The 27,745-nt window shown below is 38.7% G+C and overlaps 4 protein-coding genes across 7 annotated transcripts; 1 reads left to right on the top strand and 3 right to left on the bottom strand.

Moving 5' to 3' along the window:
- Positions 1 to 1,316: 1,316 nt before the first annotated feature.
- LOC135641061 (transmembrane 9 superfamily member 7-like) lies at positions 1,317 to 6,596 on the bottom strand. Its single transcript, XM_065156069.1, has 7 exons — positions 6,404 to 6,596; positions 5,710 to 5,874; positions 5,413 to 5,522; positions 5,122 to 5,215; positions 4,933 to 5,045; positions 2,837 to 2,984; positions 1,317 to 2,767 (listed from the first exon to the last, which is right to left on the bottom strand). Exons 1-7 carry the CDS (start codon positions 6,521 to 6,523, stop codon positions 1,610 to 1,612), a joined length of 1,908 nt encoding a protein of 635 aa, XP_065012141.1. The 5' UTR covers positions 6,524 to 6,596; the 3' UTR covers positions 1,317 to 1,609.
- Positions 6,597 to 8,328: 1,732 nt separating this feature from the next.
- LOC135639969 (ent-kaurene oxidase 2-like) lies at positions 8,329 to 14,289 on the bottom strand. Its single transcript, XM_065154015.1, has 8 exons — positions 13,978 to 14,289; positions 13,716 to 13,876; positions 10,520 to 10,681; positions 10,281 to 10,421; positions 9,726 to 9,980; positions 9,479 to 9,637; positions 9,180 to 9,374; positions 8,329 to 8,895 (listed from the first exon to the last, which is right to left on the bottom strand). The coding sequence occupies exons 1-8, from the start codon at positions 14,090 to 14,092 to the stop codon at positions 8,557 to 8,559; spliced, it is 1,527 nt and encodes a 508-aa protein (XP_065010087.1). The 5' UTR covers positions 14,093 to 14,289; the 3' UTR covers positions 8,329 to 8,556.
- Positions 14,290 to 15,429: 1,140 nt separating this feature from the next.
- On the top strand, positions 15,430 to 18,211 carry LOC135639385 (putative transcription factor bHLH041). 4 transcript variants are annotated; one of them, XM_065153122.1, is made up of 8 exons: positions 15,430 to 15,669; positions 15,760 to 15,888; positions 15,997 to 16,077; positions 16,162 to 16,176; positions 16,248 to 16,310; positions 16,387 to 17,001; positions 17,067 to 17,441; positions 17,987 to 18,211. In XM_065153122.1, exons 1-8 carry the CDS (start codon positions 15,535 to 15,537, stop codon positions 18,074 to 18,076), a joined length of 1,503 nt encoding a protein of 500 aa, XP_065009194.1. In that variant the 5' UTR covers positions 15,430 to 15,534; the 3' UTR covers positions 18,077 to 18,211. The 4 variants fall into 4 exon arrangements, with proteins under 4 accessions (XP_065009194.1, XP_065009195.1, XP_065009193.1 ...); XM_065153123.1 differs by having other exon boundaries at positions 15,551 to 15,669; positions 16,002 to 16,077; XM_065153121.1 differs by having other exon boundaries at positions 15,551 to 15,669; positions 15,972 to 16,077; positions 17,070 to 17,441.
- On the bottom strand, positions 18,159 to 23,779 carry LOC135639386 (nucleosome assembly protein 1;2-like). Its single transcript, XM_065153124.1, has 12 exons — positions 23,614 to 23,779; positions 23,461 to 23,504; positions 23,242 to 23,337; positions 20,262 to 20,354; positions 19,977 to 20,067; positions 19,822 to 19,883; positions 19,558 to 19,742; positions 19,290 to 19,467; positions 19,158 to 19,201; positions 18,702 to 18,906; positions 18,580 to 18,597; positions 18,159 to 18,482 (listed from the first exon to the last, which is right to left on the bottom strand). The coding sequence occupies exons 1-12, from the start codon at positions 23,663 to 23,665 to the stop codon at positions 18,432 to 18,434; spliced, it is 1,119 nt and encodes a 372-aa protein (XP_065009196.1). The 5' UTR covers positions 23,666 to 23,779; the 3' UTR covers positions 18,159 to 18,431.
- Positions 23,780 to 27,745: the final 3,966 nt, after the last annotated feature.

Raw genomic sequence — 27,745 nt, 5'->3', positions numbered from 1 at the left:
TATATGTATATATAAATAATTTTAGGATCTGATTATTAATAATCAAATTCTGAGTAGCTTCAAATTATGATCAATCGGATAAAATTTAAAAGATAACATTTTAGATTTTTAAGTAAATATATCACCACTACATAAATATTTTAGGTGTATAAAAAAAATTATAGGTTGAACTTGAGAAACCTCATTCTGAAGTAGAGGAAATCAGTATTTGCGGCAAAATCACTCGCATGAATTCCCATGCGCGTACTTTTATGATAGGTATTAGGTATGGAGCGGTATTAATCCTACATAGCAATCCTTCTCTCCTCCTATAGGGTCGGTTGGTTTGCCTTCAACCCACAATTGTTGCGAGGGTAGAAAGTCGGATATATAAATTTTAATTAAGAAATTAACTAAAACCAAGAATTAAAAGACGGAGAAGAAATTATATGCATTCATTCCATCAGCCGCATGGACTCAGATTAACTTTGAGAAATCCCTGATCCTAAAAAATGTTGTCCATCCTTCCAATCAGGGCCCCAAAACCCGAGCACTATGTAACAACTATTTAACGGGAGAATCGGCAACATATACGGATCAACCTCAAGGAAGGCAGGAGAAAAGAGAAGAGGAAACAAGGGGCGAAACCTCTGAGGCTCCGAAGCACATGAGGGAGAGCACCACCTTCAAAATCTTGCGTCGTCGGAGATAGGCAAGCAGAGAAGGAGGTGGATCTCCGCGGCCGCCGCCTTCGTCGTCGTCGTCGTCGGGCGATTTGAGTACTGGGAATGGCTAACGGACACAGAGAGGCGATTCGATGGACTCTTGCTATATATTTAATCAGGCGTCAGCCTTGGGAGCACGATAAGAGATGGTCATCGCTCCGAGGACCAGCAGACCGGGAAGCGTAGTACAGGTTAGCGGATGCAGGCTTATGCAGTAGTGATTAGGGACCGCTAACACAATCCATCACAGTCTAATTGACTCTAAGATGGGGTAATATAGATTCGCATGGAAGAAAAATAATCAATTGCAATTACGAATCTATTACCTTTATTCGATTTGGATGTATATATATATCTCTTCATTTAAGGATGATATAACATGGACCAGACTTCTTTCCTCGATCAATTAGGTGTCCCGTTAGAGGACGAATTTGTGATGACTAAGTAGGGATAGGATACTACCTCATCTTCGTCATATGAGATATTTATTGGATGGTTTTAAGTTAGTTTGGTAGGTGCCTGATCACGCAAGCCCTTGCACATCCAAGGAAGATATTCTTCAACCAAAAACCAGCAAGAAAATGTAAGTGACAAAGGTACAGGATGAACAGCTAAAACCAAGGATGTCTGTATCCTTCCCTAACTTCGTACAACTTATCTAGAAGATGCTTGATTTAAAAGCGTTTAATCCAATACTCAGTAAAAGTTACATTCAGGCGGATAAAGATAACAGAACAGTTCAAAATCAAACAGAAACAAGAATACATGATGCTATATTTGCCTTTATAAACTACTAAGCTACAAAGTTCTCTGATCTGCAGTTGTTGCGATAAAGCTTTTCGTCATCTCAAGCCCAACTCATCCCTCCAAATCTCGAGACTTCCCAATTTATTAATGGGACCTGATCAGTCTATTTTTACCGATGAATATATCTTGTGGACAAACCAGAAACAGGCATAAAAGCCAATTGTGCCGGTCAACACGAAGAACGCATAAGATCCGATCAACATGTACCCAAAGTAGAGGATTCCAGAAACCACTTTGGTAATTTCCAACTTTGTGAAGAAATAGAACGCTGAATATGCAAAGAGGTAGAATGCAGACGAACCTGCAGTCAAGTATGCCCTCCACCACCAGTGATAGTCTTCACTGCATAGCTGGAAGTAGCACAGCACAATCGTAATCTCAGCACAGGTCACGATGAGGATGATGAAGACTATGAAAAGGAAGCCGAAGATGTAGTAGAACTGGTTCAGCCATATTGAGGTCAGGATGAAGAAGAGCTCAATAAAAACAGCACCAAACGGGAGTATCCCACCGATTAGTATAGAAAATGCTGGTTGCATATACCAAGCCTGCTCAGGTATCTGCCTGGGGATCTTGTTTGTCTTCACCGGATCCTCGAGAGCTGGCCTCTTGTAGCCTATGTAGCTGCCAACAAATACTAGGGGCACAGATATGCCGAACCATAGCAACACCAAGGCAAACATTGTCCCAAAGGGAACTGCACCGGATGATTTCTCCCCCCAGATAAGAGCATTCAGCACAAAGAAAATGGCAAAGACAATACCAGGAAACATAAAAGCAGTTTTCAAGGTGATCCTCTTCCATTCTGAACCCTTGAACATTTTATAAAGGCGGGCTGAAGAATACCCGGCAAAGAGACCCATGAATACCCACAGGAGAACCATAGCAGTCATCAAACCCCCACGGTTGGAGGGGGAAAGAAAACCTAGTAATGCGAAAATCATAGTGACCAAAGTCATTCCAAAGAACTGAACCCCGGTTCCAACATAAACACAAAGAAGCCCGGAGTTCACTGGCGGTCTGAAGACATCACCATGGACTAACTTCCATCCTGTTTCTTCCTGGGCTTCGTCCTGAGTCTCTAACTGGTTGTAATTAGCTATATCTCTGTAAAGGGTCCTCAACATAATCATGGCCACCATGCCAGACAGAAACAGAACTATCATTAAAGAGTTGATAATAGAAAACCAGTGGATTTGATCATCATTCATGAGAAGGTAAGTGTCCCAACGTGAGGCCCATTTGATATTGCTGGGCTGCAACAGACAAACTCAGATGTAAGGAACACACTTGAAAAGGAAGGTGCAGAAAAAGAAGGTACACACCTGAAAGGTAACATCATATGAGAATACAACATATGTGTCAGCAGCCACTTCTTGGAGTGCATTGCTACCAGGAGTTATTTTAGTGTCTGAGTTGCATGTAGTAACTTTGGGGTTTTTATCATCCCAGTTACCAGACTCATGCTTCACACTGTTTGGAAGAGCAAATTAAATAGTAAATTATTATGAATCAATTAATTCTGAAAAGATAGATGAACAGAATGTGTAAGACCACGGAAAGCATAGATAACCAGCTTGGATGAGCTAATTTGATGGTTTCTTATTCAATACATAAATGATGTTGAGAACATCAATGCAACATAGGATTTCACAAACTTCACCCAAAATTTTCACAAAATGCCTTGTGTTAATTATAATGGATATGGATCCTAATAACAGTGCGAAAGAGATACATGTACAATATAAAATGGACATATAGATCATGATATGGACATAGAAATAGAAGAAAAAAAATTAGAACAACAATTGGCCAATATATAAATGAACAAATAGAATTCTTTCATAAGTGAACACCATAATCGAACTTTTCTACTGCTGAAATATGATCCATCATCCTAGGCCATAGTGAACCACTAATGCCTTTTGTAACTTTATAATAGGACTACTATATACAAAAAATGCATATTTGTTGTCTTGTATGCTATTTTAGTAAAGGACATCCACCTTAGATATTAACTTGTGCTATTCCACTCACATACAAACATCACCTTTGATATGTGACACACAACTTTCACTATACCATTGATGACATCATTATCATCAGCCAACACAACTTTGGTGGGCTTTCCATATCTGTCCCTTCAAACTTTTGAAAATAGCAAATTTGCCCCTCCAGATTTTGGTATAGCATATATATCCCTATGAATATTTAGATGTTGCATATATATCCTTTTAATATTCTAATCCTCCATAAGTTATTCCCATTAGCATCCATCAAATAAAGATTAACGACTTGTCATTTTTACTTATTTGATTCCTCGTCTTATAAAATTAAATATAGAAGGACAAATACAAAAAAATATTAATTTAAGAGGAATGTATAGGAAACTTTTTTAAAGGGGTTAATTGGAGTTTCAACATCACTTAGTTGAATGTCAAAGAGACCAACTACAATGGCACATCTGCAATTTTTTAAATTTTATGTGCTTAACTTAATCTTAGAGGGGCACATACAAATATCATTACCTTTGGAGGGATACGTCACACACACTAAAATATAGGTAGAGACTCAAGACTACAGATACATAACGGGGAATGTGCAACAGGTTTTCCTATTTCTTCCAAACAGATGTATAGGCACAGCCACGTTTGTAGCAGCATCTGACATAAGAAAATCTCCGAATAAAAGCACCAAAGGAAGGCTTATCAAAATATTTATTATGAAATCCAATAAAATTCAAATTCAAATAACTATAGCAATCTTTAAAAGAAAGAAATAGTTCATATTTGAACTGTGGTATGCCAAAACAAAGTAGAACCCATCAACATAAATAGCCAAATCCAACCAATACATCATAAAAATATATACTTCAGCATCAGAACTTTTCATTTTATGCTTTTATGCTATTAGTTATGCTCTATAGAAAAGAATTTCAAATTGCAGGCCAAACAAGCTACTGATACTCAATAAACAAAATAATGGTTACGCTGCAGCAAAAATTTTAAAGCAATGCAGGCAATTGGAAGACACCCATAAGATGGTTAATGCTGAAGGGCTGAAAATAATTGAGACAGCAACATAATGTTGCAAAGATCAGAACCTCAGAGATAAATCTTTTGGCTATCCTATTTAACAATACACTGCTAGAACATCACTTGTTTGGATGGTTTTTTGTTTTGTTTTATATCTAATATTGTAACAACATAGTTTGGCAGAGCTGCTGCTGTGTAGTTGTCACTTATTATTACTTGGAAAATGACAAATAATTTAGCCATACTGACGACTGCTTTCTGCGGTACGTTTAACTCTACAGCAAGATCATGTTCCACAACAACTACTACCAAAGTTAGCATAATTGCTTGACATTGCTTAAAAAGGAGAACTAATTTGACTGCAGAGCTGCATGAAATATCAGTACCTGCTTGGAATCACCTCAAAACCAACAATACGAGCACCATCTGATTCTGGATCTTTATGGTACATGACTTTGAAACTGAGGTGGTTACTAAGGTAATATTTACCATCCTTGCTCTGATCACAAACACTGCATGTCAACTAACTAAACAAGCTGCTAGGTGTTCACAACCTAATGTGACAAGTGACTTACTTTATATCCAACATGAAAACCTTGTTCATAGCTTGTATCTTGACTGCCATCTCTTCTTAGCCTAGGAACTGCGACAGGAAGATTGTCCAGGATCCTATAAAGTGAAAAACAAACGTGGGGATGATATGTTATCAGAGAAGCATGATTATGTGTATCAAAAACCATGCAAAGAAGCTGGAGATTACAGTAAGCATAATATTTACCAGATAGCAAAAGCTATATACAAAGTGGTTTTAGGACTATGATGGATTACCACTTTACAAGTAGAGCAAAAACAGACCAATAACTTACATGTTCACTCGATATTCATCATCAATTTTTTCCTTGAAGTTCTTAGCAGCTTCAGAGCTAAGTTTTATTAGACAGGCTACTTTGCAACTTTCATCCCTTCTCATTTTAAACTGCAGATATCATGCATACCAAATGGAAAAAAGAAAAAAGAAGGTTAGACAAGTAGAAACCTTAGCTTATTTCTATTTAATATTCTATTGTTGTCGGGAGCAAAGCTCTGAGAATACATGAAAGTTCAAATAGGCATTTTACAAAGTATTTGTTGTCTATCCAACAGAAAAGAGAGCAGGTACTTACTGCATAAACAGAATTTTCAATGCGATCACCACGAAGGACCTCCCCCAAATTCTCAGCGCTGTTCATTATCTTGGGAGGCTTACAGTAATCCAAGAAATAATAATCATAAGGAAGTTGCGTTTTTGTGGATGAGAGTTTGTTCACTTTGACTTGCAGTTCATCATCCTGGCAAAAAGGCGAAAAAGGAAAATCACGGTTGACAACATTTTGTCAAATAGGAAACATAAGTTTTTTTGGCAGATCATGAACAGAGAACTCTGAAGAACAAAATCTAACAAAATATGCAAATAAAAGAGGCGTAAGTTGATTGGAAGTTGGCGCAAGAAAGTGGCAAGATATTCGATGCATCACACTTTTTCTGCTACCTCAATGGACTAACAGGCGACGTCTCCAAAGGTGAACCATTGAACGTATCACACGTTTTTCTAACAACTACTCATCATTATTAACCCTCGCGACCAAAGAAGTACCAAACGCAGGGAGATCCCCTGGCCAACCTTTGGATCAGTTAAGTTCCTAAGACCAGATTCGCCAAATCAAGCTATAAAAACCCCCTCCCCAGATTAAATTTTAAGGGGATCGAAGAAGCGATGCGCAGATCCAAGGAAAGGAAGAAGAAACACACAGTATCAGCCCTGATCTCGAGATGTCACACAAAAGATCCTAAACCCTCGCCAGATCATGAAGTGATCACCTTCTGGAAGTCGCGAGGAGCTACGCCGGGGAGGTAGAAGGCGCGGGCGGAGGGCAGCACGAGGTACAAGAGGCAGGAGAGGAGAAGAGCTGCGACGACCTCACGGTTCGCCTTCGCCATTGCGAGAGAGAGAGAACCAGACGCCCTCACTGCGGGGAAAAGGAGCGACGGAAGGACGAGAAGCCCACAGAAGCAGCGAGGACAGATCGGGAATTTTAGTTTTATTTGACTTCGACTAAAACGATCGGAACGCCCAACACAGACCCAAAATCTGACCCTCCTCGGCGAAACGGGAGTCGGGAGTTCGGACGCTGATGGGACCCACGGACTTGGGCTTGTATTTGTACCCTCTTCTTTGCCACGAGGTATAATGGGCAGAAATAATCATTTTTTATATTTTCTTTTTCGAGGTATATATGGATATATTATTTAGCATATATTATCCCTTTAATATAGTTATATAATATATATTCATGTTCATGATCAATAATAATTTATTTAAATTAAAAAATACATAATGTTTAGTATAATAATTTTTTTAATAACTATTACTGAGATTATGGTTTCAACTAAAAGTAAATTAGCTAACATAAATTAACTACATTGATACATATACGGAAGCCTTTAGGTGTTAAACATAAATTTATAGGGACAGTTAAAATTCATTTGATATACTTACGATTATGGAAGTAAATTTTTAGGGGTCGATAAGGTTATTTAGTTCAATATTAGTTGAGAAGTATGAGAACCAAGGGTTCATAAGTCCGTTGGATATTTCTTACTCTTAGATGCGTCTTTTAGAGTTCACATATTCCGAAAGGATAAAATCGTGTGAGTACACCCATCACTTAAAACGGATAATTTCTCATGAACTTACGGGCCGCACTAATGATTGACCGACCAAATGATCCCTTATCAGATGTGTTTATATCAATTCAAGATTGAAAGGGAGAGATATCAAAATTACTCTATTTTGATGTTACATGGATGCTATTTTGCTAAAAATCATGATACTATAACTTGTAAAAGGATAGGGTAGAATTTAGTCTCACGAAAAATAAATTCGAAATAACTCTTTCTAAAACGTGACAAGATTGATAAGGGAAATTAGTAACATGTTTATGTCCACGTGTATGCATCTCATCAGCTATGTGCATGCTTTTTGCCTAAAATAAAGGGAGTGAGTTGGTCCGAATGGGAGCTTCCACGTGGAACATGTTCAATCATGGAAGTTGATAGGTTTTAGTGGATTTCATATACTTTTGTGACTCATTTCAACTAAAAGTCAACATAATTTTATCCTTTTTTTTATTGTCATATGAAATGCTCTTTAGAAACTTTCTATTGTTGTTATAACAATTTGCTCAAAAAAAACTTTCACTAATTAGCTTTAAACAAATAGTGCCCTTCACTAATTAGCTCAAAAAACCTTTCATTATTTTTCTCGATTTATTTTCTTCGTCTATTGATGCTATCTTTCACGACTCCTTCTTCGTTGCTCCTCCATCTCTATTTTTTTTTGTCTATTTTTCAACGAGGTATGTGAGGAGGAGGAGCAACTCACGTGAAATTTTAAATTTTTTATTAGAATAAAAAGATAAATAAGAACATCTTAATAATTTTTTGCTAAGTAAAAGCTAATTAATATGAATTTTTTAGGTAAATTACTCTAATTATTAAACAGGTCTTGAGTTCGTAGTTTTCTCCTAGAGAAATCTTTCGAGAGTTGGAGACTACCCCGAGTATCTCGGACTTCCTAGAGAAATCTTTCGAGAGTTGGAGACTACCCCGAGTATCTCGGACAGGACAATAGCTCGTGGGCCACAAAATGCGAGCCTGTAGAGACTCTCTTAGAGAAGTTTGTTGGATCATTGTGTACAATGGATGCAAGACAGGCAAGAAAGGCAGCAGTGACACCCAAATCATGCACAGGTAAGCTAACTCAATTTAGTACGAGGAGCTCAACAAGAACGAGGCATCTAATGCTAAGAGTGTCAGTGGAGGACTACAGCACGGCATTGAGCGTTTAATTTATTGATGCAGTGTTGTCGGAAGCTCAAAGTTGATGCCAAACACACATCTTAGAGAATATATAACACGTCTACTAGTATGCTGATGAACTTGCTTCTCAGTCCATATAACTTCATCTGAGTCTAGGATGATTGAGGCCTTGCAGAATCTGCTTCTCTTGGTGTTATGTGTGCTTGCATAGGCTGGAGCTTGTGAGTTGTGAGCTGAACGGTGGCAACATTGGCTTCTTCTCCTTCCTTCAGTCTCCACTGGAACTCTTGCACGAACCTCGCGATGGCCACGCAAGAAATCAGCATCGCTTGCAGTGTTCCTGCACATGCCCGCTTTCCTGCGCCGAAAGCCATTGTCTTGTGCATGTCCGTCTGCTCGAACTTGTCGCGTAGGAATCTCTCAGGCTTCCATTCTTCGGGTTCCTCCCATTGCATTTTGTCCATGTTGCAGGCATAAAGATTGACCGCTATCTGTAATGGTTTAAGCTCAGTGAAGACCAAATAAATGCTGTAGTGAGACGATACGAGATAATCAATACTAGTGGTACAGAAGAAATAGAGAGAAGGTTATGATTTTATCGGAAACTTTCAATAGTCAAATGATTTTAATCTAACTAAGATATTATTCTTTACAAGCCTCAACAGTGACAGAAGTCCAAGAAGCCGACCCAAATAACTGGGGACATTATGCTTATTGTTGTTGTTGAAAGACCAAATAAAGAAAATTCATAATCTAGTGTCAGCCAAATGCTCACCTCAGAGCCTGCCTGAATGTTGAAGCCTCCAAGCTGGGTATCTTCAGTGGCATACCGGAGGGGTATAATAGGGACCGGAGAATGTCGTCTGAGAGCCTCATGGAACACAGCATTCAAATACGGCAACTGTGGCAAATGCTCCTCTGTGACTTTTTCAGACCCACATACTTGTAGAATTTCATGATAAAGTCGATCCTGAAGAGCCAATGGACTTTCAATTCGATGCTAATAAAAGCAAGAGAGAGAGAGAGAGAGAGAGAGAAGAAAAGAGAAGATAAAGATGTGGTTTATATAGAAACCTGGCACTCTGGATTCTTAGCAAGCTCAAACATAGCCCACTCTGTTGTGACCACAGTTGTATCGGACGCCTCAATTATTGCTTCCCAGACTAATGTTGTCAACTGCTCCTCCGTTAGCGTGTTCTCAGACAGCAGAAAGTCCAAATAACAGTTTATCTCCTACAAATTAGCAAGAATTCAGATCATCTGATATATAAAGCAATTGCAGAAGACTGAACAAAACAAAAATGAATTGATGGAGAAGGACCTCTCCTCGTTCTCTACGTTTCTTTTGTTCCATAATCAGGGCCCTCGTCACCGCCATCTTACGAGTCACCATTCCTTGGATCTTCGTCTCGAAGCTTCTATTTGGGATCCAGCTGAGGTATGGGAAGAAATCCCTCCAATCTACCGCAATAGCACCCATCATTGGATCTACAACTAGTATATTGAAGATTTCCTTCTTTGTCATCTCCTTCCCAAGTTCCTCTACAAAAATGGATTCCACATCCTGGCCCAAGGCCTGCAAAATACTCCGTAAATGATTTGGTTCTGATTGTCAGCATAGAATAATGCAAGCCCTGACACAAATTTACCAACACACACACAGAGAAATAATAGATCCAATTAATGTACTATTTATTGACTTGCGTGTTAAGAACCTTTTCCTTGTATCCTTGTACTATGGTGATATTAGACCATCTAAACATCCAGCAATTTCAAGTTTAGACTGGCTTGATATGTCAAGATGGTATACAAAAAGGAACTACCTTAATAACAAAAAAATTTCATCGAAATAAGGAGTATGAAGCATTATACTTACTTGTTTCAAGGATAATCGGAAAATCTCAGCCTGAAATGGTGTTCTGAATTCTATTGCTCGAGAAGGATCACTTTTAATTTCTGAATGCAGAATATTTAAGACGTTACAAATCATTGTGTCCCTGTAACCGCGATTGTGCTTCTGATATCCAATAGCATAGAGAATTAGTGTGCGTTTCAGCTAAAGTGCATAAGGCATATTATAAGAGCAGTGAATCAAGAGACTGTTGGCCTGCGCACCTGAGCATTAGCTCCTAAGAGACTTGTCAACACATAGCGCTTCACCATCCGGTGGAAATCCCCATAGTCACTCATAGCAACCATTGATTTATTGGAAGTGAGCAACATCAATGCCTTTGAGAGCTTTCGAGTTGAAATGGATGAGAATTTGGTCACCATTGCCTGGAAAAAGTGATTCATTGTCATGTCTCATTTCAGTTGTAAGAAATCACAAAGGATATTATTAATTAACAAAATCATATAGGAATAGGGCAAAAGAGATTCCAATACTTGACCTTTCAGGTTGGGGCAACTAAGATCCTACTATTGCATCATTATACTTCTCTCTCTACTAATGTCACTATTTGTCTGTTCTTAATTACAACATCACAAGAACAGCACCAGCATTTGAACACAATAATGTCCACACATCAAAACCAAAGTCTTTTATTTATGCAAATGCAATTAGAACATTATGTTGCATACTCAAGTGAAACTACAAGCATCAGCAAGTCTCCATCAGTCACCACATTTGGAGCCGTGTATAAGATGACACTAATAGATTACTGATGCACGTAACCTACAAAATCAACCATTTATATGATGTTCCAGGCTTTTATTCATCATAGTCTCAAGTTATTCACTATAATTTCGTCATGAAGACTTCTTGTGTAACTTTTAGAAGGAAATCACTTCAAAGGTTTCTTCTCACTTATGGCGTAGGATAGCAGTGAAATACTCAAATGAACTGGTTGGGATTAGAACCAAGGGCAGGTCCTAAGAGCTTTTCAACAATCGATAGCAGCAAAGGTTCGAATTCTTCTCAAGTTATTCATCATAATTCCATCATGAAAACTTCTCATATAACTTTTAAAAAGAAATCATTCCTACGGTTTCTTCTCACTTGTAGCATCAGATACCCTTGTTTTGAGATTTGAGAATCCCAAAAAGCTAAAGAACTTGAGAATTGTTGATCCTACTATCGCAAATTCTCCTTCCTCAAGCCGCCCACGTAGATGTAGGTTATCAGCTCAACTACATAAGTTGTTAATATTCCTCTTGATATCCAGGTCCCCACTGCAAAGTTTTGGTCATCTTGTTCTTGTTATTGTGGTGACATCAAGATTATGCCACTTCCTATATGGCTCTCCAGCTTTTAGTAACACAAATCTTTAGCACCCATAAGGAATATAACAAATCTAATAAGTATATAATACAGAAAGAAATCGAGCCCTTCATCTGGTGCCTTGGGTACATACCACCAAATAGACCATCGATTTAGAATGAACCTGAGATATGTTGTCACATCCCAGATTAAAAAAAATAAACCATCATTTCATTATTCATAATTTCTATAAGAGTCTTTTTTTATCTTTGAATTCAAATCCTTATTTTTACAACACTATATATATTTTTAATTAAAAAAAATGAATCACATCTTCTTAGTAGGGGGCCACAAGTGATGAAAAAGTCTTCTCCACCCAAACCTTAGATCTATTGCAAAGTAGTAGGTTACTCTGAAAATAAATATAAGATGAAAACAAACCAGCACCCACACATATTAGTAGGAACCTTTGAAAAATCATAAAAATAATTTTCAATATTCGTAAAACATATATAAATGTCAATAATTTAATATGAAATAATAACATATCAATTTATTATGAAACTTATGTATCAGAAAAATAATGATAATTCTTATACATTAAACAAAATCAAGTATCAATCACATGCAACACATCTTGATGACATACATAACAATCAGATATCAAAAGACATATATCATACTCGATGGTGCACTCTCCTAACAACAAATGGAGATACATACTCTACCGGATGGATTCTTCCCAACAGTGAATGAAGAAAATCTATATCGCACTCCCAATAGCAAATGGAGTGGTATCTCTCACTCACCCAAGTAGAGACACGTTCCTCCCAATAGCAGATGGAGGAATCATCTAACTATCATATCTGACGGTCTACTAATCCTCAAAGGTAATCGCCCTACTTGCTCTCGGCAGAGATACATAGTCACCCATGATCATTTATTTACATTCATCCATTTATTTATGTATGCATCCAAGAAGTAGTATGATAAAATATTATGAGGGACTATGCTTGATGTACTAGCCTGCTAGACTATGTCCATCAGTGGCACTGCACTATAATGGACCCGTAGTTCCTTTCATAGATAGCATTTCCAACGTGGACAACTCAATATAGTCACATATACTACATGATAACAATCACATCAAAATCATCAATTTAATCTAAAAAAATAAGAGAAAACTAATAATAATTTTCAAATGACAAATTCAAATAAAACTTTTAAGTTCATCAAATCATAAAGACACGAGACATCAATCTCTCAATTGTCCTCAATCAACCAGAACCCTAATTAGAATAGCTCAATTGACTTGAACCAAACTTAGTTCAACTAGGATCTAACGGAACCAATCTCAAATCCTTATAGAACCGATCTAGAATCACCCTAAATTGGTCTAATTTAGATTTAATTAATTTTAATTAGGTCAAATAGGCTTTAATTGATCAAGTTGGTCTGGAATTACCTTGAACCGATCAAACCCATCTGATTCAATCAACTAACAAGCTTAAACCAATAAAGGGAGAGGAAATTGGACTATGTCGCATAGTGCTAGCCCAAACCGAACCGACCCACTTGAGTCTTGGACAGGTCACATGTGTTGCATATGTCTATCCCAGATAACAGGTTAGGCTGAGGTATAACGAGCTGGATAGAGGGATGTCGATGTGTCTAGCGCCAATTGCATAGTTGGGCAAGCCTAGCTTAACGGGTTGGGCTGAGCCTCACTCACGAGTTGGGCTAAGTCTTACTACTGAACTGAGACACGCTTGGCTTGCGGGTTGGGTTGTGCCTAGCCACATAGGTTGGATCATATTTGACCATATAGGTTAGATCATGCCTGACTACATGGGTCGGGTCATACTCGACCATATAGACTGGGTCGTGCTTAGCCACATGGATTGTGTCTTACCTGGCTACATGGGCCATACACAAAAATAAAATTTGAACTATTTAAGTTCTAAAAATCATGTCAAAAAATAATTTAATTAATTGATAAAAAATTTAACTTATACATATGATTAAGGAAATTAATTTTAATCATTTAAAAAACAATAATTTAAATAAAATAACCCCATTATTTATAGTAATTAAAGAGAGAAATAAAGGTACCTCTTTGGCAAGTTCAGTGGAATTCAGAACCACCACAGTGGAAGTGCCGGTTCTGATGGTATAAATCGGCCCATACGTCGCGGCCCATTTCGCGAACGTCAGGTGAGGCTTCTTCTCCTTCAGCTGCAGCAAATTCCCAATCAAGGGCCACCCAGGAACAGCTGCGACACCACCACCATCGGTCACATGAATCAGACAAATCCACAAGCACGAAGGAAATTATGACCCAAAAAGAAGTGGGGAAACGGCCGAAAGCCGACACCTGGAGGACTATTGGACCGCCGTCTGCGGGCGACGAGGAGGATTCCAGCGACGACGACGGCGGCGGCGGGGGCGCTCCGCAGGAGCAAGTGAAGCGCCGCTATTGACATCTCCATCGCTCGCACGTACCCACCACCCGACTAGTCTTCGGCGTGCTACCCAAAGAAGAAAGAGAGAGAGAGAGAGAAGTGGGAATGATAGATGGCAACAGCAAGAGACAAGGCGACCATTTAAGATGGACGGCAGGGTTTTCGGCGGCACCGCCTTTTGCTGCTGCTGCTGCTGCTGTTTTTTCTCCCATCATCGATTCAGTGGTGAGAAGAGATGCACCTTATCGGCCGTTCGATGCATCGTTTTCGAAAATAGGACGATTTTTGGATAAATTCTCCTTTTTTTTTGTCTAATATAATTCTTTATTTTAATAATGCCTAAAATTAAGCCCATAGAGACTCTTTTATTTATTTTTCTGAATATATAAAAATAGCTTGGATTTATCATCTTTTATTTTTGATATATATATATATATATATATATATATATATATATATATATATAATTGAATTCGGATGACTTATGAATCAATATGATTGAGATACAAAGATATCACCTTAATTCATAGAAACACATCAAGCGAGGTGGCTATTTTTAGTCTTTGGAGGAAAGCCGGCGCAGCATCTTCGACTACCCGTTATCGGTAGATTCTCCCCCACAAAAGGCCTAAATGGTACTCCCCATGGATACTTCCATTATAGGCATCACCCAACGTTATCTCACCTTCCATTCGATCGTGTACTGCCAAAGGAAAGCAATCAAAGAATCGAACATTGGCTTCACCCACAAATTGAATTTGATTGGGGCTGGAATTCTAAAGAGGCCCATTAATCAAGTGTGGGTTATGCCTCAAAGCTCCAAAGAAAAACCCAAGTGAGTATAAATCACTTGCATGTCACAATGGAGAAGTGGATTGAAGTTTTCTTATCACACATTCTATAATATTATGTAATGTTAACAATTATATAAAATTGGAATGTTTTTGAGTCCTTTTTTTTTTAATCTCTTTTAGTATTCCACTCCCAGTAAAAGAGGCTAATCCTTTTTCTGCTATTAGCTCAAGCTTTTAGCTGTAACAGTGCAGCGTAAAATGGCATAATGGCTTCTTGACCTCCCAAGTAAGCCCGCCAGCCATGAACCAGTCTCGGTCTCGCTCTCAGTCTCAGTCTCTCTCTCGACGGTGGGACAGAGGGACGACATCACGATGACCACAGCCGCCTCTCTTTGTCTGTGCTTGCCTATCTCTGCTGCCTCCTACTTTGACCCAATTCTGAATCATCTCGAGCAAAGACTTTGAACCCCTACTTTTCTACTCGAAGTTGTCATCTCTCTCTCTCGCTCCGTCTTTGAACCCCTACTTTTCTACTAGAAGTTTGTCATCTCTCTCTCTCTCTCTCTCTCTCTCTCTCTCTCTCTCTCTTATAAATAGCGAAGGGGGAACCCATTTGTCTTCCTATCGTAGGCCATGGAAGATGTTATCCAAATGCCTTAGCTTGGAGCCGCACGCATGTCCTGTCGCCTTCATGGACACCGTCTTCCTCCTCCGCCCCGAAGCCCGCAGTCGCTTCCTCCGGACCGCCGCTCGCGCACTGGGATGCACGTATATTTGCCTGTGGTCTCCGCTTTACCATCCATCATCCGAGTATCCATCGATTCCTCTCGGTTCACAGACCAACTCATCTCTTTCTTAACTGTGATCGGGATGTATCTGACTCGAGTAATTTCCAACCAGTTGCTTCACCTCCATGGATGGATGGCACCACGAGGACGACAGCAGCGGTCGGCCGAGCTCCTCGTCGGGAAGCCCCTCCAGAAGGCTCTTCGCCGCCTACTTGAGGTCTCTCTGCAGCATCCGATGCAGGTGTTCTGCCTAACGCCCTTCATCGTTTCGCTCCATGTGTGGTATCTGACATATATATGGATTGCTTCTTCCCGCTTCTTAAGCTGTGTTCCTGGTTGGGCTTTCAAGAGCAGCCTTCCCTACATCGAGCTGAAGGACTCGGACCTCATGAACTCGGCATCAATGCAAGTACAACGGCAATTCTATCAGGTATATATGCGTGCCAAGAACATTAATGGCTGAATTGAATGCATCCGGAATGCTTGCTTACTTTGATGTGGTCTCATCTTTCAGGAAGCTGGAATTAAGGTTGGCAATTCTCCGTCTCTTTAATCGTAATGGATCATCTTCGACATAACGATTGACTCCTCCCTTGACAGACTGCAGCTTTTCTTGGATGCACAAGCGGAGAGATCGAGTTTGGGATGACGACTTCGAGTGATGTAATCGATCGAAATCCAAAGGATTTGTATCGATCATTTCTGTGTCATATGTATAACGTGGAATTCCTTTTGGCAGGCAAACATGCATGCGAATGTTGAGAAAGTGTTCAGCGAGGATTTCATACGACAGTCGCAATTAGAGCAAGAATTCATTCACCAGACTCAGTTGGAAGAGTTGTTCCCACCTCCCGACTCCTCCGACTCCTCCTCGCTTCGATCTTTTTCGGTGGAAAGTCCAGAGTGCTCGTCTCTCCTTCTCGCCAATACGAGCACTGTTGCCCCTCACCAAATCCCCATGAGCGTCTACGATCGACACCGAACCGTGCTGTTTCCATCAACTGCCGTCGATGATGCTGCGATCGCGAGGGCGATGATGGCTGTCATCTCTTCGAACTCTTCTTCGGCTGCCGACCGGAGTTGGTCCGGCCGCCGAGTAGGGGCATTCAAAGCCTACGCTACTCCAGCCTTTGCACCAAGATGCGACCCCACTCCAAGCTCGCATGGCCAGAAGATGATTAAGATGCTCATCAACCTACTGAAGAAGATGAATGACATGAGGTTTGAAGCCCGGACGCAGGACGCCCGGCCTACCAGCAACCAGCTGCACCACATGATATCGGAGCGCAAGCGCCGGGAAAAGCTCAACGAAAGCTTCGATGCTCTCAGAATGCTACTTCCACCGGTGTCCAAGGTGCGCTTCCCAGTTCATCATCCTTGTTCGCATCCATTTACATACTGATTTCTTCGATTCAATAGAAGGACAAGGCGTCGGTGCTTTACAACACCAGGAACTACCTGAACGCATTGAAAGCTCAAATATCTGAGCTGGAGCGTAGGAACCGACTGCTAGAGATGCAGGTTCGGCGTCCTGATGAGAAGGAAGAAGACGGCGATTCGAACGAGAGAGTACGAGTTCAGATAAGCCGGCAGGCAACCGAATCGACCCCAGAAGGCGAAGGAGTCAACCTCGTCATAACAGTGAGGGCGGGTTGCAACATGATCGATTTGATTCACGACGTACTCCAATGCTTGAAGCGGATGGGAGCCACTACTTTATTATCGGTGGAGGCGATCACAGGATCGCCGCAGAAGAATGATCTAATAAAGGCAAGCTTCACCGTACGAGTAAAGGTAATTTTAATTTCAACCTATGCAATTAAAGCTTTTAAATTGGAATTATTTATGAGTATTTTCCTTCGAGCTCTAGAAAAAAAAATCTATAAACCTGTTAAAGTTGAAGATAATAATAAATAAAAGGAAATTAAATATTCTGCTAGCGAGGACAGAAAGGACCACTTGATGTTCACGTTTGGAGGTTTTGTGGAAGATCGAATAGAGATACTGTGTGCCAAGGTTGACTGCCACCGAGCATCTGAGTCAATGAGCCAACATCTAAATCACAGCGCCAACTCCTGTCATAGTATGATGTCATACAAGATTCATTCAACTAGATCGCTATTGACATTTCTTAGATGCCCCCCTTGACTGCAGAATTCAAAAGCAATATATTATGGTTTGTGATTGTAATGGATCACATGCAAAATTCTCACCTGGTAGCTGAAGCAACGCACAGGAAGTTTCCTCTTCCCTGCGGTCCAGTCCCGGTTTTCTCTGTCTTCCGGAGAAGAAGACACCGCTGAATGAAGAGAGAGCTGACGTTGATTGATGTCACGCAGGGCGCCGATTGCGACGAGGAGACGCTCGAGGAAGCTGTGACCCAAGCTGTGGCTGCGGTGTTGGAGCGATCAGCAACACCCACTTCATAATACTTTTTACTCTTCGCCCATCAAATTTGACCGACTGTTGTAATCGATAATGGCCAAACAAGTCATTTCCTGTGAAAGAAGCTGCAAAACAAAGATGGTGACTGCTTGGATAAATAATGCAGTGACTTATTGTCATCGTAGCAGAGAGTTTCCCCAGTCAATGGACTGAAGACAATCATAACGCTACAGTTGGAAAACATTGAACGGATCGTCCCAACAAATCTATGCAAATAATCCTCCATGACTACACTCTATACGGAGTTTAAATGAAAAATCAGAAAACTCTGTAAGGATCCTCCACAACTACACACGCTAGAAGACACTTCATCCATTATAAAACACGTTATAGAACATTTTACTGTTGTTTGCACTCGGCGGGCCGATCGAGTTGCTCCCCTCCACTCTTCTGTATTTCCACAATTTAGAATATTAACAAAGCAAATAAAGAGAAACGACGAAGATTAAGACAAAATTAAAAGAGGGGGAAGTTAATAATAATGCACCTTCTGCCTTGTAGCCGACTGCATTGGTGATACAGAGAATAATAAGAGCACAAGTCAGTGTCTAATAACCCAAGTGTAAAACTTGCAAACAGGAAACAAGATCTTGCACGTATTAGACATACCTTTTTCTTGGACTTGCCATTCTCTTCTTCATCTTCATCTTCATCATCCTCATCCTCATCCTCATCATCTTCATCTTCATCTTCATCTTCATCCTCTTCATCTTCACCATCCTCATCATCCTCTATTTCTGCGTCATCATCTTGAACAGCCTCCCCCGTGAACCATGAAACTGCATGGGGAATTATCTTGTCTCTAATTGTGGACCTGCAGGTTTAACAGTACCTTTGACTTAATGTTGTGATGAGTGACAACCAGGGAAAGAACCGTTATGTATTGTGAAATGGTGACTTAATAGGGAATGAGCAAGACTTGATATTTACTTGGCAGGTTCTAAAATGTCTTAAGAAGCCTTTAGCATCTATAACTATTGACATTCTCATTGCACCTATTTATCAATTTTCATTACAAGATAGTGGACCAGCGGACAGCTAAGCCAAACTACAGAAAGGGCTTACCCAATATCATAATCTAATTCCATCTGACTCTGCAACTGCTCAGCCTGCCCAAAGAATGACAATGTAGTTAGTTGTGCTTTTTCTTATTATTCTGCTAATATTTCCTCAGGCTGACAGATGACGATAACTTACAGTCTCTTCATCAATATCAGCATCATCATCTGGTACTTCTGGTGGATTAAAGAAGTTGAAAAAACTCTCACAATCTTCAGTTTTTGTTATGGGTTTAGCATTCTTTGAACCCTTCTTTGGCTTCTTCTTAACAATTTTCTGAGTCACACACTTCCCTGGAAACCATTCAATATCCGTACTGGAGTAGAAGATGACAATTCACAAAAATCAGTAATAGATCAACCATGATAAGATACACAATGTCAATGAGATAAAAAAGAAGGATTACCCAATTGCCTTCTCCAAGATTGGTTCATGTTCATCGATCATGTGATACGTTTTTGTCAGAACACTGTTCTTGAAATAAGGGTTAGAATTGAAAAAAAATTCAAGTTTAAAACCCTTAGGATTATCAATTCTGCACCATTTTATGTCCTTTAGATACTTGAGAGCTTCCTCATCACGCTCTTGAATCTAGATGAAGAAAAGGATAATAGATACACCAACAATGTGAAGACGAGAAAAAAAGATGTGATAATTTGCAATTGATTACCTCCTCAGCTAGCACTTCATTTGTTTTCAGAGCAGTGAGCCAAAAATCTGGCACACCTTTTTCTGAGGCAATGCGGAACAATAAGCATCCATAATATGACTAGAAAGCTAAAACAAAACATTCCACATCTCAGGTGTGTTAAGACTTAAGATAACCTTCACTGGCTTTATCCTCAGCAAGGGTTTCAACCGAAGATTCATTTTTAATGCCGTCAACTTCGACAACACCATTCACAATCTCATATCTCTGTAGTTCATGTCGTAGAATGTTAGCCGATATTAACAACATTTAATCCTAGACTCAGTAAACAAACTACACAACTGACAAAGGCGCATAAAAGCAACTAAACATTAGGTTTAGACCTTAGCCACAGTGTTTTTTCCTCCAGTAGTCAAGTAAACTAGAAAATCATATAACATTAATGGCTCTTTAAAAAGTACCTTAGAATACAAGGGCTCATAAAGTTTCTGGTACTTAGCTTCTAGTACAGCCCTTTCCTCAAAAAACTTTGCCTCAAGCTCATCGTGTTGGTTCTGCAGAAAAGAAACAAGAGAAGGTGAATGACATCCGGAATTTGGCATCAACTTTGACTCATGACACGTTAAAAAAATTGATGAGGAGAGGGGCAGAGGAATATTGCTAACACAATTGGCAAGCATCCTATTTCTTCCTAATCCATCCAATATCCCTCATGTTCATTCACGAGGTACAGACATGGCACATCTAAAAAAATATATAGGTCAAAATTAAAGAAAGGTGTGACATCCATTTCAGGCTGGTCAATGGTGGTAGATGAGCTGCCAAACTTTAGTAAATAATTAGACTGCAATCCCATATATTATATTGCAGGAAAGATCAATGGTTATAAACACCACCACTAACTTTTATCTTTCTTCAATATTTCCAAGTTGAAACCCCTAATATGATACAAAAGGAGATCTTAAATGTTCAAACACAAAGTCTTCAGGTGACATTTAGTAAGTTAGAAGTTTCCAAGAAAAAAATGCTGATTATTAATCAAGTGAGATTGCTTATGTATACAGTATCCACAAAGAAGCAAGTTCTATGTTATCAGATGCATAACCACATAGTAAAAATAGCATGTTACATCAAACTAACTTCTTGATTTATGAACAAAGAAAGGATAAATGTCAGGTCAAATTTAGTAGATTAGAATTTCGCAAAAATTAGTTTAAAAGTTTAGTAGTCATATTCAAACGAAGATAAATGTTGATTTCATTCACAATCATATATATGGAAATTAACAGGATAATCCACTACTTTCCACCATACATACATACAGAAAAAACTAACAATAAGAATCAACATAAACTAGCTAGAGTAATCAAAAGAATAACATGCACTAATAGAGTAAATATGAATGGCATGATATAGTTCAAAAAAATGATCAACTTCAGGAAATGGCACTACGCACTCGTCTATGTACATTTAGCTCTAATACAGCTTGTTAAGGTACATCTCTCCTTACAGCCAGATTGGTTATTCTCTCTTTCCTGTCACATTGGTCATTAATACAACCAAAAACTTCAGTATCATATTTTCAAAAATAGAAAACTAGTAAGGAGAATAAGAACTAGGAAGAAAAGTAATCAGGCATGTAGACACCAAGAGGGAGCAAATGCAATATGAACTCCTCCCTCTTGCCCAAATCTGTTTCCAAACCATCTTCTCTTCATGTATTTTCAAACTATCCTCTTTATCATCCATACCACATCATGAACCGGTCAAATTAATAGCAGCAGTGAATGCAATTCAGGTGCTTCACCATCGATGGGTTAAATTGCAAACTATGAATCTGACATATCTAACATTCAAAAGTGTTGTATGATCGGGCCCAAAAACTGAAACGCTGGCAGCATTGAGGAATCAAACAGATACATCTAGACGTAGGCACGATCATCTGGAAGTTGGACAAAATTAATCAATCTTAATTGCTCGCGACAAGTTTTGACTGATTCTAAGGAAATCCCTCAATTTAAAAAAGAAACAAAATCTAACATAACAGTCAAGTAAATTGACTGATTGATTGAAAGTAGAGTTCCAAACCCGATAGTCAATCCTGAAACCATCCTAATCTTACAAATGTTAACACAAAAGCTACCACAATATTAGCTAACACACGAAAACATTCAGCTGCATATCTAATGCAAGAAATATGAAAAGTATTTTTATCCAGTGTAAACTAGAATAGGAACCCCCTTCAACCAAGAAGAAGAGAATAATAAAACAGGTTAATTGTAGCCCGCATAGTGGCAGACCAATTCACTAATTTGATCAAAATGTATTTAAAAAATTCTTTTATCAAACTAAATGTAATCAGCCAATGTAATCAACCAGTCAAGAGTAGAAATGATAATCTTAGAGTGCATTTTTCGAAGATAGGAATACTGAGAACAGGTTGATACCAAAGACATAAGAAGAGAAAATCAGATGCTGAAAAGGAGTTCATCCTCCTCAGACCTCACTATAATGCAACACATTAATACCAAAGGGACCACTCCACTGGTCAACATAATATGTATTTTTACCTCCTCAAAATCCACATTTTCTAGTTCTTATATAGTGCTTCATAATTGTTTCTTACAGGTCCAAGATAAATGGTCCTGACAGAAATTATAATTTTGCAAACTCAAATGAGAACAGAAGAATTGAAAATAAAGGGAAAGAACATTCTAAGATATAATGACAACAGATAATACTTCAATTAGCGAAGCGCTGCTTGAAGTCAAGTATCTGATTCTATGACATGATAACGTAAAATTGGCTGCAGATGTATGTTTTCTCTTTCACCTACCTCTCTAAAACAAAAGGCAAAGCAGCAACTACTAGAAACAATCCATGGAGTTAATGTAGTCGAGTTTAAGATACAATGTGCCGGTAAAGAAGAGATAGATGACGACAGACTTAAAATCATTGACAATTTGGAGAACTATTTATAGCAAATCGAGCACTTTTCAATAGAAGTCATCTTCGAGTTTCAAAGAAGTCGAAGTTGATTCGGAGGATGACATTTGAAATTCTAACAGGAAAAACAATGGAACAAGCATTTTTCACGGAATAAGGTTTTACGACTTTGAAAGGGAAAATAGATCTTCATTCCCACTGACCAATGTATGAGTATTTATGATCCCAAAAATCAAGCACCAAAAACGAACATATAAACAACCGGTCATGCTCGTCATGCATATTCGGATATTATTTTGGCGATATATAAATCTTCCAACGTTAACTTGCAGTCAAATATCCGATCACAATCTAAACAGATAGAAGATGATACGAATCAAAATCCCGAGGAAAACCCAACCGAGTACGTAAGACAGAAATATACAAAGCAAAACAAATCATCCCAACACAGAAATATACAACAGAAGATCTCGAGTCCAGAAGAACAAAGCAAACCTGAATCTCCCTCAGCACCTCGACGCGCTTCCTGACCGCCGCGCTAAGCGTCTCCAGAACATCCGTATGCTTCCCTGCGAGGCTCTGGAGCTTGTCCTGCAGCCAACCAAAGTACCCACGAAAACACGTTAAACAGCAGAAAAACAGACCTATCCAACCTCAAATCTCCCAACAAACGCAGAGGTTAATATACTCGATCGAGAATGACCAGGATCGCACCTTTAGAGCATTGACCAGACCGACTCTATCCTCCTCGCTCATAGCTGGAAGACAGAAACAGTTCGACGTGATAATCAAACGGGAAAAGAAAGAAGGCGAACAGAGAGCGAGAGCGATCGAATTGAAGACAGAGGGTTTGGGGGAGGGCGAGACCGGCACGGAGATCGGAGAGATTGAAGCCATCTTGGTGATTGTCGTTGCTCATTGTCGCCCTCCGCGTCTTCCGCTTCTTCGCCGAGATGGGATGCTCCAATGAGGCAAACCCTAGGGCGGGGGATAAGAGCCGGAACGAGAGGAGGCAGCCAGAGAGAACACGGGAGGCAGATTTACGCACAATTCAACTATAGCACGCATAATTCAAAAATTTAGCAGAACTTTGCGCACACGTACCTGTGTACTCGTCATTGTATCCTCAATTTCATTGGTTACATGATTATATCATATCTGGGTCCCACACGCAGGCACAGAAAATTCTCTTGCAACGAAGCGGGTAAATTCGGCGAGTAACGTTAGTTTGGGGGTCAACACAACTAAGCGGCGCCATTCTGCCAAATTATTTTGTTTGTTTTTTTAATTATTTTGTTTGTTTAATTGTGGATTTTTAGATATATATCATCGTAATTATAAATTTTATTATAACATATAAGATCCTTCACATGAATTTCTCCATTAACATTTATTACGAAATATTCATTTTCAACCATGTATATATATATATATATATATATATAATCTAAACTAACCTAAATGATATATATCATTTGATTTTGGAATGACATATACATCAAAATATTAAAATTAAAATTAAAATTAATATATTTATTAGATCCTTATAAATCAATCTTAATCTTTGTCTATTTCAAATGTGAGATTAATTAGAATATTACGTAATGATTTAATAATACGAAGACACTCAATCTCCAATAATGTGGGTGACTATTGCAAAATTAAAAAATTATCTGTAATAATTATGGAATACTAATAATATTTTTTCAATTGTGAACTGAAATGACGATATCTTTGGAAGTGGTATGAAAGGATGGATCTTATCATTTAGGCCAAGCTTTGCATTGCAACCATCTTGTTCTTTCTTATTATGAATATAACTCAAGGTTTCCAACTCACCAAGAATAAGATCAGTTAAGATACTACATCTTAAGAACATGGTGAAGGCTAAGACTAAAAGATACTGATATGGACATTGATATGTTTTTGCATCTGAAACATCAAACTGCAATGATGATCACTCATGTTCCTTCTCCTTCCTTTCTCTTTCAATCTTTTTTTTTTTTTGGGTACAGAACAAGAAGGGAAAAAGTAATTGGGAAAGAAGGATACAATGGCTTTGTGGATAAGATTGGTTGGAAATCCTGCACTTATTGAAACCTGGTGGGGCAAATATGTTTCACCCTATAAGTGGCTTCAGACATGAACAGATGAGTGGTCTACAACACCTCAAAGAACATTGGTGAACAAAGGTGTCAATTGAGTGTTTGATTTGGCTGCTCACCTTCTATCCTTCACTTGATGCAATGAGATGAGATTAATTCGATGATCACACGTGTTTGCGCTAATCCAAGATGGATAGATACAAAGAAGCTCATTAGCAAGTCTAAACTTATTTTACTGATATCCAAATACAGATTTACCAAACACATTTTCAGCAACTTGTTGATGAAAAAGAAATGTGTTGTGTGTAGCTAATAGCAAGAAGACCAAACTTGGTTCATGTGGTTGGGAATGTGTACAACCCAATCATATTGCCATGGCAGGAGTTCATATATTATAAGTCCTGAGCAATCTACACAGCAAAAAGATTTCCATGGATGCTGGTACACAAGCCATTAACAAGATTACAAGAAGGATGCAGTATTAGTGTGTGAAGCCTTTCCATCATCAATCTGGATGTTGTTCTATTTGACTTTGGAAAAGTACATGGTGCATTGGAGGTCTAAAAGAACAAAGGCAAGAAAAGATGACAGAGGTCAGCAAAGGGAATAGTACTCTCTGCTGAGCTGCTGTGGACCTCTTGTTCTTTTGACTTATATTTCAATTATAATCTGAATCATCAAAGATGACACTAATGCTTGATTGTTTTCACATTCTCAGCAGATCTGTATTCTTAAACCATGACCTATAGTATCTTTGCACCTTCTACACATCAAATGGCCATACTTATAGCATAATAAATGGCATGGTAACATCATCTGCATCTTGTTCATATCTCTGTCTGCTACATTGTAGAATTTCTATCTTATCCTGAATTTTACTTCCACTGTTTACAGCACTGCTAGAATTCATGTGCAATTTTATTATGTGATATAAGCTCATTGTACAATTTCTATTTTATCCTGAATTTAGTAGCTTTTATTACTACCTAAAATTATCATGTTCTTTGAATTAATTAGCCAAATAGAAGCTAGCCATCAGGTTAGGCACTGGTCAAATGAAAGCAGAGTATGGAGATGGAGTGAAGGCTTTTGTCAGAACACATTGATAATGAAAGGATATAAGCACCAGTGAGAACTAGGCTTTCCATTGCATCTAGATTAAAGAAACTGATAAAGGGACAATGTACTATTTTGTGGCCTTCTTCTCTTAAACTATGCAGTGGGATTTCAACAATTTTTTTCCTCTTGCAACACCAAGTATCCATAATGTATCAAGTTTTACAATTAGGAATGCCTTAGCAGCCAAATATTATGGTCACATCAACAAATTATTTCTCCTTGAAATGGTGGCAAGCCTATTCTGAACCAAGCTACCATGAATTTTGTGCAAAAACACTTCAGCCTGCTAATTCCATTGATATGAGATAGTTTAGGCCAATATCTCTGTTTAATCTCTCTCTCTCTCTCTCTCTCTGTGACACACACACAAAAGTAAAGAAAAAGTTCAAGTGTGCTACTACAACCATTGTTCCTTTTTTTCAGCATAAAAATTGCTAGCAAGTGTAAGATAATTATAGAATGCATTGGTAGGACAAACTTATTTGGACTTGGAAGGCACCTGTAGGAAGACAACTAAGAACCTAGTAATTCAGTAACATTTTCCTTTTCTTTAGGTGGAGTCAAAGGAAAAAATTGAAACATTATGGTGGTTGAGGCAGCTGTCTCTAAAGTCTGACTCCTGTCAACTAGTGTCACTAAATGACAAAAACAAGTAGTCTTTACTATGCTAAAAATTAGGTAGTGAGAAAAAAATTAAATGCATGGTTTCTGGCCTAACATTGTGTGCCTGGAGTTGTTAGGGCATCCCCACATTAAGGAAGGTAGGATTGGCATTCATCTTGCAAGGTGTTTTCTGCAGTGGGACCTTTACTTACAGCAAGCTGCCCTCCTTCCAAACAACATGGTCCCAAACACAAAGGGAATATTAAGGACCAGCAGCTATAAAAGTGAGAAGCACTGTGCACCAAAAAGAAGAAAAGAAGGTAGCATTTGGTAACATTGGAGGTGGTTTAGGTTGATCTGAATTAACTTTCTACAGCCTCAGCAGGTTGAGATCTTTTCTTGGTAGTTTGAATGAGGACATCCATGTTAGCATACTGATTCATCTTCTTTGGCTTAATTATCTCCTTCATGCACCTTGACTTGCCAATCTGCTTGTCCATCTACCAAATTCTTATGCATGAAAAATCTTACTGCACTGATCATTATCAACCTATGAAGTGCACTAACAGAAGATGATTCCCTACTATGAGAACAAAGGCTAGGTCACATTCACAGTGGACTTTGGAATCTTATTGGTCGATGATTCTAGTCCAACTGTTTCTTGGTGAAGTAGAAAGTGATCATCTAATACTGTTTCTAACACACCCAAAAATCTAGTTTATACAACATAACTTTTGAGCAACCGGAATTAATGTTGGTGTTAATATGAGAAGTCATAATGGAATGGTTCTAGTGAGTTGTTGAGAAGAACAGCAGCTGTTTCACCCTTTTGTACTGATGATTAACTACAAGAAGCATTTTTATTTTCAGAAATAGAAGAAGTAGTCTAAAAGATGACAGAATTAGCCAGATTGTTGGAACCAAAAGCAATCACTTCCAAAGCCTGATACAGATGGCAGATATAATGAACAGCAGTGAGTTGTTGAGAAGAACAGCAGCTGTTTCACCCTTTTGCAGATTAGACAATGAATGTACTGATGATTAACCACAAGAAGCATTTTTATTTTCAGAAATAGAAGAAGAAGTAGTCTAAAAGAAGACAGAATTAGCCAGATTGTTGGAACCAGAAGCAATCACTTCCAAAGCCTGATACAGATGGCAGATATAATGAA

This window comes from Musa acuminata, chromosome BXJ3-6 (assembly GCF_036884655.1).
Source record: "Musa acuminata AAA Group cultivar baxijiao chromosome BXJ3-6, Cavendish_Baxijiao_AAA, whole genome shotgun sequence".
In the NCBI taxonomy this organism is placed as follows: Eukaryota; Viridiplantae; Streptophyta; class Magnoliopsida; order Zingiberales; family Musaceae; genus Musa; species Musa acuminata.
The sequence above is the reverse complement of the archived record's forward strand: the minus strand, read 5'-3'. Positions and strand labels throughout refer to the sequence as shown.

What these genes read in the sequence shown, in the direction of transcription:
- LOC135639385 (XM_065153120.1), top strand. Translation starts at nt 15,551, where the DNA reads ATGGACACCGTCTTCCTCCTCCGCCCCGAAGCCCGCAGTCGCTTCCTC. An exon ending in CTCTGCAGCATCCGATGCAG is followed by an intron (nt 15,889 to 15,971) that starts GTGTTCTGCCTA and finishes CCGCTTCTTAAG; the next exon opens with CTGTGTTCCTGGTTGGGCTT. An exon ending in TACTTCCACCGGTGTCCAAG is followed by an intron (nt 17,002 to 17,066) that starts GTGCGCTTCCCA and finishes TCGATTCAATAG; the next exon opens with AAGGACAAGGCGTCGGTGCT.
- LOC135641061 (XM_065156069.1), bottom strand. Translation starts at nt 6,523, where the DNA reads ATGGCGAAGGCGAACCGTGAGGTCGTCGCAGCTCTTCTCCTCTCCTGC. An exon ending in GATGAATATCGAGTGAACAT is followed by an intron (nt 5,216 to 5,412) that starts GTAAGTTATTGG and finishes TTCACTTTATAG; the next exon opens with GATCCTGGACAATCTTCCTG. An exon ending in GTTTTCATGTTGGATATAAA is followed by an intron (nt 5,046 to 5,121) that starts GTAAGTCACTTG and finishes GTTTGTGATCAG; the next exon opens with AGCAAGGATGGTAAATATTA.
- LOC135639386 (XM_065153124.1), bottom strand. Translation starts at nt 23,665, where the DNA reads ATGAGCAACGACAATCACCAAGATGGCTTCAATCTCTCCGATCTCCGT. An exon ending in TCTCTCCGATCTCCGTGCCG is followed by an intron (nt 23,505 to 23,613) that starts GTCTCGCCCTCC and finishes TCTGTCTTCCAG; the next exon opens with CTATGAGCGAGGAGGATAGA. An exon ending in ATGAAGTGCTAGCTGAGGAG is followed by an intron (nt 19,743 to 19,821) that starts GTAATCAATTGC and finishes TTCTTCATCTAG; the next exon opens with ATTCAAGAGCGTGATGAGGA.
- LOC135639969 (XM_065154015.1), bottom strand. Translation starts at nt 14,092, where the DNA reads ATGGAGATGTCAATAGCGGCGCTTCACTTGCTCCTGCGGAGCGCCCCC. An exon ending in GCGGTCCAATAGTCCTCCAG is followed by an intron (nt 13,877 to 13,977) that starts GTGTCGGCTTTC and finishes GTGGTGTCGCAG; the next exon opens with CTGTTCCTGGGTGGCCCTTG. An exon ending in ACATTCAGGCAGGCTCTGAG is followed by an intron (nt 8,896 to 9,179) that starts GTGAGCATTTGG and finishes AAACCATTACAG; the next exon opens with ATAGCGGTCAATCTTTATGC.